Source organism: Kwoniella bestiolae, chromosome 8, assembly GCF_000512585.2.
Source record: "Kwoniella bestiolae CBS 10118 chromosome 8, complete sequence".
Taxonomy (NCBI): domain Eukaryota; kingdom Fungi; phylum Basidiomycota; class Tremellomycetes; order Tremellales; family Cryptococcaceae; genus Kwoniella; species Kwoniella bestiolae.
This window is the reverse complement of record NC_089248.1, coordinates 1,466,468-1,484,076: the sequence shown is the minus strand read 5'-3', so window position 1 is coordinate 1,484,076 and position 17,609 is coordinate 1,466,468. Positions and strand designations below refer to the sequence as shown.

The 17,609-nt window shown below is 46.3% G+C and overlaps 7 protein-coding genes across 7 annotated transcripts; 2 read left to right on the top strand and 5 right to left on the bottom strand.

Moving 5' to 3' along the window:
- Positions 1 to 406: 406 nt before the first annotated feature.
- Positions 407 to 2,487, top strand: I302_109146 (uncharacterized protein; the record flags this gene model as incomplete). Its single annotated transcript, XM_019194875.1, has 8 exons — positions 407 to 434; positions 489 to 633; positions 723 to 805; positions 869 to 901; positions 972 to 1,099; positions 1,179 to 1,309; positions 1,385 to 1,816; positions 2,004 to 2,487. The coding sequence occupies 8 exons, from the start codon at positions 407 to 409 to the stop codon at positions 2,485 to 2,487; spliced, it is 1,464 nt and encodes a 487-aa protein (XP_019043711.1).
- Positions 2,488 to 2,983: 496 nt separating this feature from the next.
- Positions 2,984 to 4,345, bottom strand: I302_109145 (orotidine 5'-phosphate decarboxylase; the record flags this gene model as incomplete). The annotated part of the gene is made up of 3 exons (XM_019194874.1): positions 2,984 to 3,507; positions 3,890 to 4,001; positions 4,154 to 4,345. 3 exons carry the CDS (start codon positions 4,343 to 4,345, stop codon positions 2,984 to 2,986), a joined length of 828 nt encoding a protein of 275 aa, XP_019043710.1.
- Positions 4,346 to 5,326: 981 nt separating this feature from the next.
- I302_109144 (uncharacterized protein) lies at positions 5,327 to 7,837 on the bottom strand (the record flags this gene model as incomplete). Its single annotated transcript, XM_019194873.1, has 11 exons — positions 5,327 to 5,356; positions 5,425 to 5,691; positions 5,759 to 5,803; positions 5,922 to 6,112; positions 6,205 to 6,387; positions 6,454 to 6,485; positions 6,589 to 6,916; positions 7,021 to 7,087; positions 7,160 to 7,214; positions 7,295 to 7,391; positions 7,483 to 7,837. The coding sequence occupies 11 exons, from the start codon at positions 7,835 to 7,837 to the stop codon at positions 5,327 to 5,329; spliced, it is 1,650 nt and encodes a 549-aa protein (XP_019043709.1).
- Positions 7,838 to 9,201: 1,364 nt separating this feature from the next.
- Positions 9,202 to 9,652, bottom strand: I302_109143 (uncharacterized protein; the record flags this gene model as incomplete). The annotated part of the gene is made up of 2 exons (XM_019194872.1): positions 9,202 to 9,381; positions 9,479 to 9,652. The coding sequence occupies 2 exons, from the start codon at positions 9,650 to 9,652 to the stop codon at positions 9,202 to 9,204; spliced, it is 354 nt and encodes a 117-aa protein (XP_019043708.1).
- A 748-nt stretch (positions 9,653 to 10,400) lies between these two features.
- Positions 10,401 to 10,986, bottom strand: I302_109142 (uncharacterized protein; the record flags this gene model as incomplete). Its single annotated transcript, XM_019194871.1, has 2 exons — positions 10,401 to 10,799; positions 10,885 to 10,986. 2 exons carry the CDS (start codon positions 10,984 to 10,986, stop codon positions 10,401 to 10,403), a joined length of 501 nt encoding a protein of 166 aa, XP_019043707.1.
- Positions 10,987 to 11,809: 823 nt separating this feature from the next.
- I302_109141 (uncharacterized protein) lies at positions 11,810 to 13,846 on the bottom strand (the record flags this gene model as incomplete). The annotated part of the gene is made up of 11 exons (XM_019194870.1): positions 11,810 to 12,070; positions 12,147 to 12,218; positions 12,326 to 12,417; positions 12,499 to 12,608; positions 12,687 to 12,773; positions 12,838 to 12,942; positions 13,004 to 13,088; positions 13,197 to 13,267; positions 13,339 to 13,403; positions 13,560 to 13,674; positions 13,761 to 13,846. 11 exons carry the CDS (start codon positions 13,844 to 13,846, stop codon positions 11,810 to 11,812), a joined length of 1,149 nt encoding a protein of 382 aa, XP_019043706.1.
- Positions 13,847 to 14,254: 408 nt separating this feature from the next.
- I302_109140 (uncharacterized protein) lies at positions 14,255 to 17,580 on the top strand (the record flags this gene model as incomplete). The annotated part of the gene is made up of 14 exons (XM_065870805.1): positions 14,255 to 14,335; positions 14,401 to 14,838; positions 14,897 to 15,490; positions 15,555 to 15,697; positions 15,764 to 15,981; positions 16,043 to 16,161; positions 16,225 to 16,300; positions 16,365 to 16,537; positions 16,603 to 16,768; positions 16,837 to 16,862; positions 16,924 to 17,150; positions 17,230 to 17,305; positions 17,393 to 17,447; positions 17,522 to 17,580. The coding sequence occupies 14 exons, from the start codon at positions 14,255 to 14,257 to the stop codon at positions 17,578 to 17,580; spliced, it is 2,451 nt and encodes an 816-aa protein (XP_065726877.1).
- Positions 17,581 to 17,609: the final 29 nt, after the last annotated feature.

The window sequence follows — 17,609 nt, the reverse complement described above, 5'->3', positions numbered from 1 at the left end:
TGTGGGTTGGAGACAGCTGATGATGATCGATATCTGGCTACTTCTGTAATCCTCACCCCTATCTCGTCGTGTTGATGTGGTATGTCTATGTTGTATGGATATCACGTTGTCCTCGTCTGACAATAAGACCTCTCTCATCCTCATCCTCATTCTCATCGTCATCAACAAAGAGACAAACAGCAGCACTACCAAACAACGTGGCACGCGTCTAGTGCTAGTGCTGACGTCAGTCACGTGACACATCATCGTCACAACGACAACTAAGCTCGTACACATCGTATATCTGACATCCATAAACCTACATCCACCATTCACCATTCATTCATCTTTTTCCATTGTGATACCCCCAGCACATCCCTTTCTCCAGTAGACTTCTACCAGACACTGAAAAAGACAGGTAAGCAAGATGAACCACGGATATGACGATTCAGATGGTAAGTCCTCCCTCCTACCACTCTTTGCCACCTACTGACGACCAACTTGAATAGAGGAATACGATTACGCTGCGCCGCCTGCCCTCGGACGGAACATAGCTGGAGGAGGTATGGGTATGGGCGTAGGGGGACCCAGTGCGATATTGAACCAGCTCATGGGAGGGATGGGGAGGTACACGTATAGGGCACCACCACCTTCGTAAGTGATTCCCAACCCACACTTCATCCTCTATGTTTATATAGCATTGCCGCGTGGACGAAGCTGATTTAGTCGGTTGGTGGGGATAGAGCGTATGATGAGTACTACAAAGCATACTCTGTCGCTGTTATGGGTGGGAGGGAGCGACCTGAGTTGATGTATGGTGGAAAGAGTGAGCTATTCCCTTCATATGCTCTCTGTGTCCAGATCTAGCTGACAGATATCAAACGGATAGTCATCATGCCTCCCTCCGCGCTGGCTAAGTTATGTGAGTGATAAGCCGCTTTCAGCTAGAAGACCAAGGTCAAACAAAAGCTGATATTAAAGTCACGCTATAGCCGCTCTCGACATCGAAGCTCCCTGGACATTCCAAATTCGCAATCCGCGTAATCCGACAGTCCACCAGACTCATGCGGGTGTTCTAGAGTTCATAGCTGAGGAAGGGATCGTGCATCTCCCAGCATGGGTGAGTGGCCATCAGCTTCATTTCCACTGACATCCATTTTGGATCATGTGATCGAAGCTGATATAAGTGTGATTAATAGATGATGAAAACGCTTGATCTGACTGAGGGAGATCCGATTCGATTGACTGGAGCGAAATTGCCCAAAGGGAAGATGGTCAAGATACAAGCTCAGTCGACGGACTTCCTGCAGGTCTCTGATGCCAAGGCAGTGTATGTATCCAGCTTTTCAACCCTCTGTGTCACTTGGACACTACATTATCATACTAACTCTACTCTTGGTCACAGCCTCGAATCAGCCCTCCGATTCTACTCCGTACTAACCAAAGGCGACATCATCGAAATCACCTACAACTCCCTCACCTTCGAATTCCTCATCATGGAGACCTATCCCGAGAACGCACCAGGCATATCAGTAATCGATACAGACTTGGAAGTAGATTTTGCAACTCCAGTAGGATACGTCGAACCTCCCCGACCTGCTCCTGCTCCAATTCCCACTATGGCCGATAAGCTCAAGATCGACTTATCAGAGACTCATTTGGCCTCTGCTGGGTCCAGTCGACCAGGGACGAGTCTGAGTAATCGCTCGGGGGACGCTACTCCCGCGGAAAGCTTTACGGGTGTAGGACAGAGTCTGAATGGGAAGAAAGTTAAGGGGAAGGGGTTGGCAAAGAAGATTGAGCAGGTTGATGGGAGTAGTAAAATCAATAGGAATGAGTGGGTGTTGTTTTTCGTCGCTCTGTATCTTTCATTCGAGACTTTCTCCCTACTATAAATACCCTCTTTAAGGAGAGTGACTTACGGTTACTTGACATTACGCCTCATCTCTCTTAATCTATTTGACCTGATCGCCACTCCTCCACTCCCTTACAAAACATGTACTAATCTCCACATCTCATCACAGCGGCCCACGAATAATCACCCCCGAATCACTGGCAGACGACGGACGTAAGATCCCTGCCGCGTTAGTCCTACCAGAAGGCAAATTCTTCTTCGGATTCAAATACATCCCATTCGATCCTTCCAAAGCTCCCAAACCTACCGCCGACACCGAACCAGACGGGGGATTACAACCTTTTGGAGGTAATGGTCAAACATTAGCTAAGAAAGTGCAACCCCCCAAAGGCGCCCGATCACCTTTCAAGGTGCCATCCCCTCCACCCGAGGCCAAGGTGAAAGAAGAAGTGAAAGAGGAGAAACCTGATCCGTGGGCGGGGCTTGGTAATGGCAATACGTTGAAGAAGAGTGCGAACCAAGTTAGAGAGGAGAAAGAGAGGAATAGGCAGGAGGTTATAGATGCTACGATGTTGGATGAGGATGATTTTATGTTTGATGGGGATGATGGGGAGGATGGGGAGGATGATGTTATTGAGATTGATTCGGATTAGGCGGTGGGGTTGCAAGAGCGACGTGAGACAGAACAAACTTAACTCAGGGATCTGGAGGTTGGGCGAGAGGGGGAGGAGCGAAGTGGGTTAAGTGATGGGTAGACTTGCGATAGTATGGTATGAGCAGAAGAAGAAAAAAGAAGTGTGTTTAGTCATTAACTTAGATATTTTGTAACATGAGCAACCACCATGTATTCACTTCACGATTATGGACCGGTTATGCTTTTACACAATCTTATCAGTTTGCATGGATTGATTCGATTTATCTATCAACATGGATGTTTATGCTATCTACAAAAGAATTTCAATTAGCTTCTTCTTTCTTCCATTATTGATATCCCTCCAATTCGAATCGAATCAATCGAATTTCATTCCTCTTTTCTTTTCCAATTCAATGACGATGCCTGACATATGATTTTTCCTCATACTTAACCAATGACCAATTCCCAATTCCCTTTCTACCCCATCCTTAATCCAAGTTCCATTCCGTGATCATCTACTTCCTCCCCAACCTCTCCTCATAAGCCTTCCACCCCGCCTCCCTATATCTCTCCGCCTCACTCTTCACCGCCTCCTCCCCACCTTCAACCCCATAAATCCCCCTACCAACAATGATCACATCGGCCCCACTCTCCACCACGCATTCCCTAGGAGTCCTATATTGTTGACCTAATGAATCCCCTTTTGCGGAAAGTCCAACACCAGGCGACATAATAAGGTAATCTTCTCCCTCCCCAATCTTCTCAGGCTTATCAATTCGATTTTGGGCGATAAAGCCTATGACGAATTCCCTACCGGCATCCTGGGCCATCTTGAATGTTTGTTCTGTATATCCTCCCACGGCGAGGGATCCGGCGGAGGACATTTCCCCGAGGAGGAGGAGGCCTCGGCCAAGGGGGAGACCTACTTTGGAGAGACCTGCGATGATACCGGGTCCGGGGACGGAGTGGGCGTTGGTCAGGTCAGACCAGGTGGATATTTTGTGGATCCCTGAGGAGTATTGGAGGGAGACGGTGTTTCCTGTCAAGGCGAGGAGAGTCAGTTACTGTATGTCTATGGTGGAATATGGGTTGCGATGAAAGGGATGAGACGCGTTGTGTTAAAGAAAGGATGCGTGTTAAAGAAAGGATGAACGACGATGTAGGGATCGATAGGGTGTCAGGTGAGAGGAGGGATATCAGAAGCAACGTGACAGGAGAGATAAAGGACAGGGCGTAAGAATTTAGATCTGTTGATGGGGGGGATATACCATGCGGTAACACCATGATCCGTGCGAGGCCTCAAAAGTGAGGATGTTCAAGAATAGGGCCAGCCTCTCAACGGGCATAAGCTTTATGATAGAGAAGGGGAGGTTCACCAAGGGAACGCAGACACAGATGGAATTAGTTGGGATGTCACCCACCGATATCAGCGAATTTCCTATCTTCGAAAATGACGAAATCGAGTTCTTTGGAGAGTCTAAGTAATTCTTCGGTGAAGGCGGGGGTGAAGTCTTCGAAGATGTCGCAGTGGGTCTATGCATATGGTCAGGTGATCAGCTTGTATCCTTTGCTCGGTGTGCCCGATATATACTTGACTCATACCGTACAGAGTACAAATACGACGGGGAAGCGAGGGCGACGAAGTGATATATCGTAGAAAAGGAATGAGAGCGAGCTCAACCCACCTTGACCATACACACACTCGCACCTACTCTCCTAACTACCTCCAAAGCTTCCTTTGCAGAGGTAACATCGACCGAGACGGCGAGGTTGGTCTTCTTCCTATCCATGATCTCGAGGATCTTGATAGCTGTTGGGTTGGTGTGGAACTTGATTCGTTCGGCGTATGGGATGAGGGTGGTAGGGTGAGGTGACATGTTGGGTGGTGATATCTAGTATGGAATGGGTATTGTCGAAATGTAGGTAGACGGGTATTCTTTTATATGTTGTCTTCCTATGAGAAAATGAGGGGAAAGGTATGGACTTTCGAGGGGATGGGAAGGGGTTTATATACTTTTTCTGACTTTAACTGATGACGAATTGTTTCTGTGGGGCAAGGTGATGATACTCGTACTTGCACTTGTATTCAGGGGTTGACCAGTAAGTGTACACAGACACGCCTTGATCGTCAAGTATACTAGGCTAGTAGATTAGGGTTGGTTGGTGGTTGTCAAGATACAAAGTAGATGGGTTGAAATTTGCGAGTGAAATAACCGGCGGACGAAGCTCGAGCTCGATTGATACTGTAACTTATTAGCGCAAAGGCAAATACCTCCGATAAGGCTGTGGCAGATCTATAAGTGAGGTTGGACTACATCATGCATGGCATCAACACGTTCAAGGGCCAAGCTGTCATCTCAACCAATCATGGAATTTGAGGGTGTGTCAATGCAAGACGAAATAATCTGTGAAAGGCAAAAAAAAAAGAAAGAGGAAAAGGGCGATTGGTCATTGGTCATTCCTTTGAGACACTCCAGCACATCAATCATCGGGTCTAGGCCATGTAGTTGTACAGTGTGGTACTTCGGAGATCACTCGAGTACGCTTTGATCTCTTATCTACTGCATATCCTATAGGATCGGATTTCGATAATGTGTCATACACGTTTGATGATTAGCAAACAAGGATTGATGGTGATGACGATATTGAGGTTGAACTGGTTATGATTCGTCAATCAGTCAATCGATAAGAAGAGCACATGCATCCATTTATCCATTCACCCCCAGCCGAGAAGCAGATCCAGTTCATCCAAAATCTACTATGTCTATCAGAATTCTATATATCTATCAAAGTTTTTTCTTGTATAATCACTCAAGGAACATCATTCCTACTCCGACCTCACACGGTCCTAACAACAGCTACGTACCCAGAGAATAAATGATATAAACCTACCCGAGCCACATTGCATCAGCATCAGCCTTTTCAATCAAATTATCTGGAGAATAGCACAACTCACAACCCAAGCAGTAATAATCAATCCGACCAACTCCAACCCCACCACCCTCGTCACCCTCTTATCGATCCTCCATCCAGGATAATCCAGGTCCTTCTCTATTGCCTCCTTTCTAAGGAGCAATCGTTTCTTCTCGGGTAATCTCAATGAATGGCCCAACCATCGCCCATCGAGGTAATCGTATACCGGTCCTAGGATCACTTCGATAGATTTGATGGCGATTATTAGGTAGAGGACGCGGTCGTATGATCCGTTGGGAGTTCGATCTTGCTGTATTACCCCGAATGTATCAGTGTCTGTTTGCGATCATGTACTATCTAAGGAGGAGTAAACTTACGATAGCTCCTGCTGCTACGTCTAGTACAGCCGAATTACCGTTTTGCTGTGTTCCGTAAATTGCAACGTATCAGCTCGACCTCTCTTTGAAATCACCGATGTTGTACAGACTTGAGGAAGGACGGGATTAGAGTTTATGATCAGTGAGGGGGGACTAAACTCACAAAAGCCTTCCAAACACCAAACGCGGTACCCAACAGCCTATCGTCGCCTACAAGCACCGGAATCGAAGCGATAAACGTAATTGCGTTCGTAGTCAATGCGAAGGACGAGATCAAGATAGGACATAATGGGTGGACTTGGGTGAATCCGATGAGGGAGAAAACGATGATGTAAAGAATGGCAGTCCACGATACTACAAGGGTGCGTTGCGTATGATCAGTCAGGATCTCCACCACTTCATCTACTCCCTGAGTATATATAGGAGATATGTAAGGGATAACTCACCAAAAACCATTCTATATCCAAATTTATCAAAGAACCATCCCGTAGCTGGAGTCAAGACGATGGGGATGATACCTTGTAAGGAGGAGTTATATCCCGCTGCCAATTTTGAGGTTCCCCTTGTGATTGTTTGGATATCGGCAAGGTTGGAGGTGTAGACGCTTACGGCGGAATTTTGGAATAGTTCTGTGAGCGGGATGAGTATATCAGTATCCAAGTACAATCATGTGATATCGGGGAATCGACACTTACGAGTACCACACATGATCCAGAAGAACATGGGTCTGCCAAAATATTATACGATACAAGCAGCTCAGTATCTGACTCTCCATAGCGATGCCGTATATAATGATATGGATTATGGATGAAGTATGCAGAATAACTCACAGATTAGTCAAAGTCGCCCAACTAAACTTCCTCCTTCCCCTAGTCTCTACAACTTTCGCATCCTTCCCCAAAGCAGGCCTATACTTTCTCGGAACATTTCTCTCGAACCCCCAATACCCCAGTACCATCAACAGATTCACCGCACACACGATAGTAGGTATCCAAAGTGCCCACCCCCACCACCCGTTGATCTCTGACATGGGCACCGCAGAGGCCTTTGAGAAGATCGTGGTGATCCTGTTCCAGGCGATATCTAAGGCGAAGACGAATGCCAGAGAACGACCGCGGAACCAGTGGGCGTAGAGCTTGGATTGGGTCGATTCGATTACTGCGTATAGTACAAATATGCGAATCAGCTTCTGTTCTCCGGAAAGACGACAGGATCAAACAGGAGAGAAGGGGGCAAGGGGGTCAAAGAGGTAAATGACATACCGGTCGATCCGAACCCCATCAGGATCATACCTCCCACCAAGCATCCATAGCTATTCACACTAGCAGACTATATCCATGCACATCATACATCCTCAGTATCCGATGACTCCAAAGTATGTCAGGGAATACACCAACTCACGATGGAGGCTACGATAGCGCCGATCAGAATGAAGATACTCGAAATGATAGCGGCGCTATTCCAGTTCAGTTTGAACTCGCCGTCAGCTCAAGACGTTGTAATTGATGGAAGATGGAAGATGGAAGATGGACTGACTACGTTGCACCCCAATAATCCATCCCGATACCACCTATGATAGGTAATACGGTATTGACGAGACTCGTGGCAGAGGCGATCGCACCGTATTGAGCGTCTAACCCCCGCATACGTTGTCAGCTTCAGACTGATCTTGTCTCGTACATCGTCTAGGGTAAATCTGACATAACGACCACGACCAGACTCACTAGTGATTTTCAGCTCTGTCCTGAAGGTAGATTTCAACGGACTCTTCATATTTTCCAAAAAGCTCGAACCGGTAGCGAAAAACAGAATCATGCTGAATGCTAATAATCTGTACTTTAGGGGTATATCCACTTCGATCGATTCTTGATTGCTATTGACATTCGGACCATCTTGGACTCCATCTCCAAATGGGATATCACCAGTTGCGATGGCATTTGGAGATTGGTTGTGCAAGGTAGGTAGATGAGGGGTGTCTGTGGGAATGGGTTTTTCGCTCTTGATCGAAGGTGAGGGTGAGGGCGATTCGATAGGTATTTTCTCTTCCTCGGCTGAGGAGGGAGGATGGTGACTCGACATTATCTATGAAAGTAAGAAATAAAGAGAGATCAATGGTACGGCCTGGTATGAACGTCCTATGTTGATGTATGAAACCGAAAATGCAGAGAATGAAACGGACGTTGATTAAAAAATTAATTGTTTTCATCTCTTCTTATCTGATACACATGTTATCCCATGTGAGAGCGAAATGATCGAAAAATACAGTAGTGTAGTATCGGGTCCGATAAATCAGATCTCTTGGCACCGGTACCTTTCTAAACGACACTACTGCACTTGTTCATGGATCCCGAGTGAGCAGCAAGCAGACGCACGCACCAAAAAAAAATGTCGGAAAAATCTCTTTCGAAATGAGTTACCCTTTTTACAATATTGTGCGCACTCGTAAAAATTATGTTTATCTGATAAACGAGAACGAAGTTCGGCCTAAACCGCTGCGCACGAGTACTGAATTTGTTGGTCGTTTAGGGGTAAGGTAAGCTCTAGTGTAATACTGGTAATGAGACGCGTACTTTTCGTATTTGAGCATGTGCTGCTTTCTTTCTTCAGTACCAGTACTCAGCCAATTAGCGAATTGTCGGATGTAACTTACAGTAGAGTAGCTGCGATATTGAGTGGAAACATTCCCGGAATGTCCCTTTCCGAATGAAACGGTATCAATTCCAGTACTCAATGCCGCATGTCATGTCAGATTTACATCCGAGATCCGAGCTGGGACATGCCATGACGAGGAGTCTACACTTGTATGCGGGAAAGCAAAACGGGATCCGATACGATACACCTACCTTCATATCGCAGCTTCATCTTGGGCTTGGCGGCCGGCTGAGAGCTGTGATACGCTACATACAGTCATTAATCGTCAGAACGGAAAACGAAGCAATTGCCGATGTGGACGATGTCAGAGATGAGGGGGCAACAGATTTTGACGGATATCGTTCTCGTGTTATTGTAATGAAATGCGAGTAGTGTACATCTCTAACTACCGTATACAAGGGTATAACAGGTACAAGTGCCAGTGCAAGAGATTGATCAAGATAACCCCCCCTACTGTACTTTGCTCTTTCTAGCCAGCATCGTTGTATCTCGCAGATCAAGTGACCTTTCTAGTCTAGTCTCCTGGTCGATTCCTCATTGATATGATTGACAATGAGAATACCTTCCGGTCGTATCACTCAATTGGTATACGACGAGTCGAGAATGTGGATAACAGATCAGAACCAAATACATGTATATCATCTATAGCGTATCAGAAAATATATATCAGAAAACTTCGAATACTGTACACTACGGAAAAGATCATCTACATTCTAGCTACAGAATTTCACAAACATCTCTTATATATCATTCAGCGATCATTCAGACACCTATACGATCACGTATTCAATCTAGAGCTTAGGAGAGGAAGCACGTTTACCGAAGAACTTTGATCTCCTCTTGTTCTTCTCCTTTGGCTTGGGCGAGGGAGACTCCCCGTCGCTGTTTGAAGAGGTGTACGAGAGTTCGTGAGTGTGTTGTGAGGGGGATTGGATGAGTGCGTGTTGGTATGTAGGGGGGATATCTCCGTACTGTCCGTAAATTTTGGATTAGCTAGTATTCTATAAGTTGGGGTTGAGGAGTAGGCACCGAGGTAGGAATCGAAGAAGAAGCAGAGACCTAACTTACATGTTCCAGTTCCCTCGATTTGGCTTCTCTAGCATCACTTCCAGATGGAAGAACCGCGGAAGTAGTTGTGGTTGAGCTGGCGATACGACCGTTGAGTTTGTTTTGCTTTTTGGTCTTGTTTTCTTTGTAGAGGTAGTATCCTACGACACCAGAAAGGACGATGAGGGAGGCCATGTTTGTTGTTTACTGTGAGGTGTTGTGGTTGTGGTTGTAGAGGTAGTACAAGTTAAGTTTGGTTTGGCTTGGTTTGGGATGGTTCGTTGAGTTGCTTGGATGGAAATGTTCCACTAAACAGAAGAAGGTCCACCCCTCTATATACCTTTTTCGCCCCTTCGATGGTTCTCGGTCAAATGTTTCCATTCACCATCATCGTATGGACGATGACTCATAAAGCTATGCATATTCTAGATCTTCTCTGATCCATGATGCATTAGTCATACGCCGTAAAGATAAGTATATCAGCCTAGTCATCAAACACCGATAAGATAGATACTCACCTTCAACGACACCTATGGTAAATGTGGCTTAACTTACACCGCTTTGGACTTCACTTCGTTCACCGTACATGGTGAGACGGGCATATCCGGGTCGACTTGGCTTGGCACGGTGTATTCTGGAGATCCCATCACATGCATGCAAGACAAGTATGGACGGGGATAGCATAGCTCGAGATGCATATACACCTCTTGTACCGATGCATACAGGCTCGGCAGGATGACCCATAAGCATTGGTGTAAGAAAGGATAGCTGAGTCATAATACTCCGCTCCAAAGACGAACTCACATTCCTCCAAAACCTAAACCTGTCCATACGAGAATTGCATTGACATCACCAAGATACAAAATTCAAATTACAAAGTACGAAATGAAAAACAAGATACAAAATACAAGGTAATGATACACCGTTACAACAAAACACTACTTCACTTTCCCCCGAACGGAAGAACTCTCGCATTCATCGCCAACCCCCTATTCTTAAACTCGTTAGGCAAGTACATATCATCCAACTTCATCGTCTCGCCCCTCTCCCTCGCCTGCGCAGCTAGGCGGGATAGCTCTTCTTGTTCTGCGGCTTTTTGTTCCGATTTGAGCTCTTTCTTCGATTTGGGTGTGGGTGTGGGTGCGTCTGAAGGGGATTTGAGGTCGAGGGAGGAGGAGGATTGGGTTGTGTCGTCCTTCTGATAAGCATAGTCATCAGCTCTAGCTCTATCCTGTAGACAGGGAATGGCAGAGGAATTTACAGTTAAGGCTTGTTGTGCGGATTGGTCGTATAGCGTCGAGGTGGTTGTTTCTCTAGAATGGGTTGATGAGAGGGTGTTCATCTGTACATCACATCAAATCAAATAAAATACGATCAACTCTTCTTCCAGATGGACCAGTTCATAGTAGTGAAGGAAGAGGACTCACCTGATTCTGACTATACTCAGGACTCAACGTATCCTCATTATCAGAATTCGATCCCCTCCGACCGTCCAACGCGTTCTTAACGTTCGATAGGATGTTTATCATTGTGCGTTTCCCTTCTTCAATATATTACGATGATGTGAGTTGTGCTTTGGTATTCTACGTTATTGTTTGCTTACAAGTATATATAAATCTCGGACAATAACTTAGATAGATAGGAGGGATGAAGACGATCAATGATATGGCACAGAATGGATCCGATATAAATAGCATGAAGCGATCATCGCCAAGATACCCCCACTTCACCGAATAAGTCGCAAAATAGATCACATGACGATCGCACCTCTCCCCTCACATACAGACTATCCGCCGAATCTCGAGATGGATACCCCCATACTCGCGCGGGGTGATAACCATACGATCTGATAGGAAGCATCTTACCTTGTCCGGTTAGCAGCATCGAAATGCGGTGCAACTCATCTCCGGAAGTGACTAACGGCTGAGAGGTGGAGGGTGACGTCATTCCGGGGGGGGGGCCGCGTGGGGCCATAAGTACGGCCGTAAGTGCATCTGGCTCAGAGATGAGGATGAGCCAGAGTGGATAGTGCATGTATCCAGAGGGATTCGGAGTGGATAACGACTGACATATTCATGATCGTGGTCATTGCGGAGAGTTCAATTCACCGGCAAAGCTGGTTACCTCGAGGTCATAAGGGTATCCAATTGCAGGTCATTTCCGCGGTGGTCATATCGAAGAGATGCATCATCGTCGTGAATAATGGGGTAACAACATACTATAAAAGGTATATATGACTAATTTTATATCAGAAAAGTCCATCAATCAACATCCCATCCGCTATCTTCGTAAATCATGGTCACGTTACTTTCCACTCTCGTGGTATCTGCTGGGATGCTATTTCGCCAATGCCTATTCCCTATATCCACCTCGAGGTTCAGGCGCATCCATATACCTACTCTCCCTATTCCCACCATGGTGATGATCGTGAGAAGGCATCAATAACGCATCACTATCAACACGTTCAATCCTATCCCTCGTACCGGACGGTTCGCCATCAGACCAACCCGAGGTCGAGTCTCGTCGCATGTTGGGTGGTAGGAGTGCATCGTTCCCGGTTGGGTTCCAGCTTGAGTCATCGCGGTATAAGGATGATCTGGCGATGTCGGGGGACTGTTCCACACGCAAGAAACCAGCGGTATCAGTACGAATACGAAATCTGAGTAGTGGTATATTGGAAATGACTGACGGTATTGGGTGGTAAAGACAGCAACGAATTCTTGGCGTGGGACATGGACATGATCGACTGTCGGTATGCAATCTTTGGCGCAGGGAGTGCATGATCAGCTCACGAATAGCACAAGACAAAGCACGACATTAGGTAGAACGGTATTGTGCTAGCATGATAGCGAGGAACGGTCAACTCACCTGTTCGTTGTAATATTGCTCCAACCTGATTTGATTCTCATTTCTCGATCGACGATGCGTGAACCACAGAGCAGTCATGACACCTCCGATAACTACAATGTCATGCCAGGAACATCAGTAGGAGCACGCGTCGGGGCAAAATCCTTGATGAAGACGGTGTAAGGACAACTTACGAATAACTATACCCAGACCGACTAAAACATACTGCCAAGCAGGAGGGTGAATGGGATCATCTGCTGCTTTTCCACATTTACCATCATCGCCGCAATTGTAGGTTAGACATCTATATTGAGCATATCTAGTATCAGCTTTCCGGATTGATCGTTCATATATTCCAAGAGAAAGTGGTTCGCCAACTGACTCCTTGTTACCACTGCAAGTTTCACCCTGTCTCTTCATCTTCATACATTGCAAAGCCGTTCCATCGCAGTACATTCCATTGGCACAGCTATTGATTACCAGCTTTCGAGTCAGCTTATTTCCATGAGATTATGAGACTCGATCAAGCTCACTTGTCTCTTGACACGATGAACGCATAGGCAGCACCGTTATCTAGATACGCCGTGTACGCCGTATTGTCCGTTACACAAGTTTGACCGAGTGTGACGTCTGCGTAGCTACGAATGATATGGTATTCAATGTCAGTATGTGTCTCCTGGCACTTGGGGATTTACGCACTAGCAAGTAAAATTCAGGCAGATCGATCCATTCGTATTGAGAAAACCTGCCAGATCCCTATAATTATCTGCTAAGGCACACTCATCTAGAAGAGTCCAGGAAAGAGTCAGCTTTGTCCCATGAGATGTACATCAGGTAATCGGGGGAAGAGACTGTGGGAGTAGCGAAGAGATGAAAGGAAGAGTAAACTCACTATCTCGATCCTTCTGACACGATCCTCCTACTGGTACTTGGTTCATACACTGGTCTCCTTCATCTGGGCAGCTGTGAGATCGCAAGGCGAACTCTTATCAATGTCTTCACCTAAACACACCTGAATGGGATATGTCACGTACAATTGCCCTTGAGGACACAGGGGAGGCAGTTGGTCGAAAGCGTAATCTGAGTAACCAAAGGGGTACTAAAAATACCTTGGAAATCAGCTTTCTCCATTTGTACCACTATGAAAAAATCCACGGAAGGAGTGACAGAAGACAATTGAATGTAGAATGAAAGTTCTTCCTGGTGAAAATGAGGACGCATTGCTCGCTGACAGATTGGAAGAGACTAAACTCACAATATCCTTCCTACATCCTTTATAAGCGCAAGTACCATTGGCTGCGCAGTATGTTGTAGAATCACAATCGGTAATCAAGTTATACGTGTTGGTGTCCAAGTGGGTGTTTCCTTGACTGGAAAGTAGCAAGGTGTGTCAGATAGTATACATATACATGGAGGATTATGAGGCAGACCAGGTGAAGGGAAATGGTTGACTCACTCGCACGCTTCCCCGAATCCTGATTTAGCAGATACCACCCCTAAGAGTGATATCGAGAGTAAGGTTATACTGGTGCTTGGACGCATCGCGATGTTCTGACAAGACTCTTGTACCTCTCGTTTGCCTGGATGATTTGTAAGTGAGAAGGATGATTTGTCGAGATATGGGATATGAGTATGAGATGGATGATTACAGTAATCAACCTGTTTGATTTCCTTCTTTCTTTCGTTTCTTTTCTTCCTCGTGCACACAGCCACCGCGTAACTAACTACGCACAGACCTCTATGAACAAGTAACGGGACCAAATCTGGCTGGTATGCTGGTACGCGTAAGAAACCGCGTGATATCCACATTCGAAAACAATAACATGTATGGATGGATGGACATTAACCCATTGCATCTTCCATCTCTTTCATCTATCTCATCCGTATCAAAACAGGATATATATATATACCACTGATCAGTGATCAGCTGATAATCAAGCGACAGGAGAGATGAGCGCTCATTCCGGTAGTCCAACTAATCACGATACCATCAATCCAAGTCCGAGCGGTTCAAGGATCCCTGTTCCATCCGTGAGTCAAAACCCCGACTTTAGCTCAGTCGACTGAACAAATACTGAAACACATTCCTTCTCCAGACTTCCTCGCCATCAAGACCGCCTAGACAACTCGATGAAGTGGTACTGGGATCACCTATGACCTCCCCTGTCAAAGTCTTTCAAATGGTCAATACGATAGCCAACGGTGTAGAACCCATCCCTCATCCTCGACATCAGCGACAGGGAATCGCAGAAACGACCAACATAGAAGCCGAGGAAGGAGATGGAAATACCACTATGATCAGTATCCTAGAAGAGAATGAGGTTGCCGGCGAACTCTTACAATCTCAGGATGAGGACATGAACGAACCTCTCGACGAAGATGGGCACGAGGAAGACGAAGAAGGGGATGGTGAACAGGAGGAGGGGGAAGGGAGTGAAGAAGAGGAGGAGGAAGATGATGAAGATGAGGACGATGACGAGGAAGACGACGAGGAAGACAGCGGAGATGAAAGTGAGGACTTGGGTGGATCACCTGTAAGCTTCCTTTGGGATTCGAAACCATCTTCTGATAGCTGACTGATCGCATATGAAGGACATCGTCGCTATTGATGGACCCAATGGACCACCTAGACTATCACTCCCACCCACTGTCAAGCTTGAACCCGGCACACCGGGTGCTGGACCATCCACCATTCCTACCGAGGATGCCGCCCAAGGTGAAGGCGGTCCCTCAGCAGCTGAAGAAGGAGCAGAGGGCGAGACCAACGTCCTCGTCCCCAAGAAGAAGAAACGTGCAAAGCTCCGCTCACCATCTGAAGAAGAGGATTTACCTCCCCCACCACCACCCATTAAGACTATTCGACTCGAACGAGCAATGTTACCAGCGGGAGAAACGCTGGAATGGAATATCCTCGATGATGCGAGGGAGAAGGGTATGTTGGGTGAAGTGTGGAGTATAGCAGAGGACGTACCGGTTGAAAACCTGAAGGATGAGAACGGGATGGATATTGATGGTGCTCCAGCATTACCCAATGGACATGAAGTATTACCTGGTGAAGCGCCTGCTGGACCTTCGTCCGGACCATTATTTGGGTTGGGTTTCGGTGATGAAACCCCGGAAGAGGTTGCTAGGAGATTAGAAGCGAAGTATGGAGGAGAAGATGAGAAGAAAAGCAAAAAATCAAAGGTGAGCTATCTCAAGAGATGAACACAGGTTTTCGCTTGCTGATGAGTCTTATGCGTGTGGGTAGAAGAGAAAACCAGTCGAGATGTACGATTCTGAAGATTCTTTCATTGATGATTCCGAGGCGTTAATTGATGCTCCAACTCACTTTGCGAGACCGAAGAAGGAAGGTTTCTTCGTCCATGCCGGGTTGCTGGAGCTGATGGAAGAGTAAGTGACATTCCCTTTTGGCGCTTACATTCTGGAATAGTTTATACTGATAGTTACGACTGATAGGTCACCGGCCAAACCCAAACCTAAGACCACTAAAGCGAAACCACGAAGTTCCAACCCCGCTCCACCACCTAAAGAACCTCGTAAATCCCTTTCAGCGGTTTTGCGTTCGCGTAAACAGCGAGGGTACACTTTCAAGGGATCTCAAGCTGAGCCAATTAGTATCGATGATTCTGATGGAGAGAGGAACGGTGGACCGTCACGAGGTCGTCATGCTGATGGTGAGTATTGTCAGCTATGAGAACAACCTGGACCATAGCTAAAATGAAGCGCTATCTATAGGCTCACTGTCCCCTCCTCCGCCTGAAGGGGATGACGCAGAAGACGCAGAGTTGCTGGCGGAGATACGACCTGTCCAGATCGATAGGATACGATATAAAAATGCGTCGAGGGATGAAAAGGTGAGATATTCAGCTGTCGACAGACATACCTTGATAGCTGACCATCTTAACAAATTTGAATAGTACCTCCCACCTTGGTCTGGATTACCCAACGAAGTGCGCAAGAGGTTGTGGATACTTCGTTCGGAGAGTGAGAAGCGTATGTCACCCCCCTTATCTATTCTCTGTCACTGCTTGGTCATGGTGCTCACAATAGTAAACAGAAAATTGGGATCCAAACAATCGAAGCAAATTCCCCGAAAACCTCAAAGTATTCCTTCAAGCAGCTGGGGAAGCAGCCTATCAAAATGATATATATGGGTTGGGAGATAATGCCGATAAGAGTTTCTGGCATTGTATCACAAGTGCATTACCATACAACGAATATACCATGAGGGTGAGCTTTCTGTTCAACATCTCTCGATTGCTATGATAAGGAAGCTCACACAAGGTGGTCTACAGAAACTATGCACGAAATTGTGTTATCCTGGTTATTTCAGGTGGTTGCATGATGCCGAAGATGAGGGGTTGAGACAATTCGCCGAGATGGTGGATAAGGATAGGGAGGAGGTCGTCAGTAAATATGAGGAGAGTCATAAGAAATGGGAAGAGGAGGTGAAAGAGTGGGGTGAGCGATAATATTACTCAGCTCTCTTCTGCGGAGAATCATTGAGCTGATATTGAGAGATGGCATAGATGAGAAACACCCTTTCCAAAACAATGTAAGTTTAGCTAAAATCCCCGACCGTCTTTCCGAGAATCAGCTAATGTAGTATCAATCAGGGTGCTGGACCATCAACTACCACAGCCGCACCTATGTCCATCGGCGCCTTAGTCGACGACAATAGTGGTCCAAACGGAACGCCCAATCTCGGTTCTACACCCAGGTTAGACGATGCTAGACCACCTGAACCTCCCAAACGATTCGGTTGGACTGCAGATATGAGAGAGGTGTTTGCTCAGTTGGTAGAGATTATGTGGCATATGGTGGATCTCAGTGCCAAAGCTAGGTAGGTGATCGTGATCGTTTATTTGACTCTCCGTCTCGTCTTAGTAAGGAAAGAAGGACTGATGGTAGGCTCGGTTCAGTGAATGGAATATAGCTGGTGCGAAGACTGGGAAAGAATATACTGAGTTGGCTATTAAGTCGAGGCTTTACAAGAGGGTGAGTGGAGTACAGCGGTCAACATCGCTCAATGCGTATGGGAATGGAAATGGAGGGAAATGAATGCTAAAGGGTTATATGTGGTAGATTGTCGATCTTTTCCCTGAGGGATATACGAACACCGGTGTTCTGTCTAGAGAAAGTGAGTCATCTCACCTCTACACGTTAGGGCAAATCTGTAGTATGTTTAGCTGATATCGCTCATGATGCTATTAGTGTCTAAGATCAATAAGGTTAAAAAGGCGAAGCAGAATGAACCTGAAGCTGACCAATAGTGAGGATGACATGGGTAGAATGAAGCATA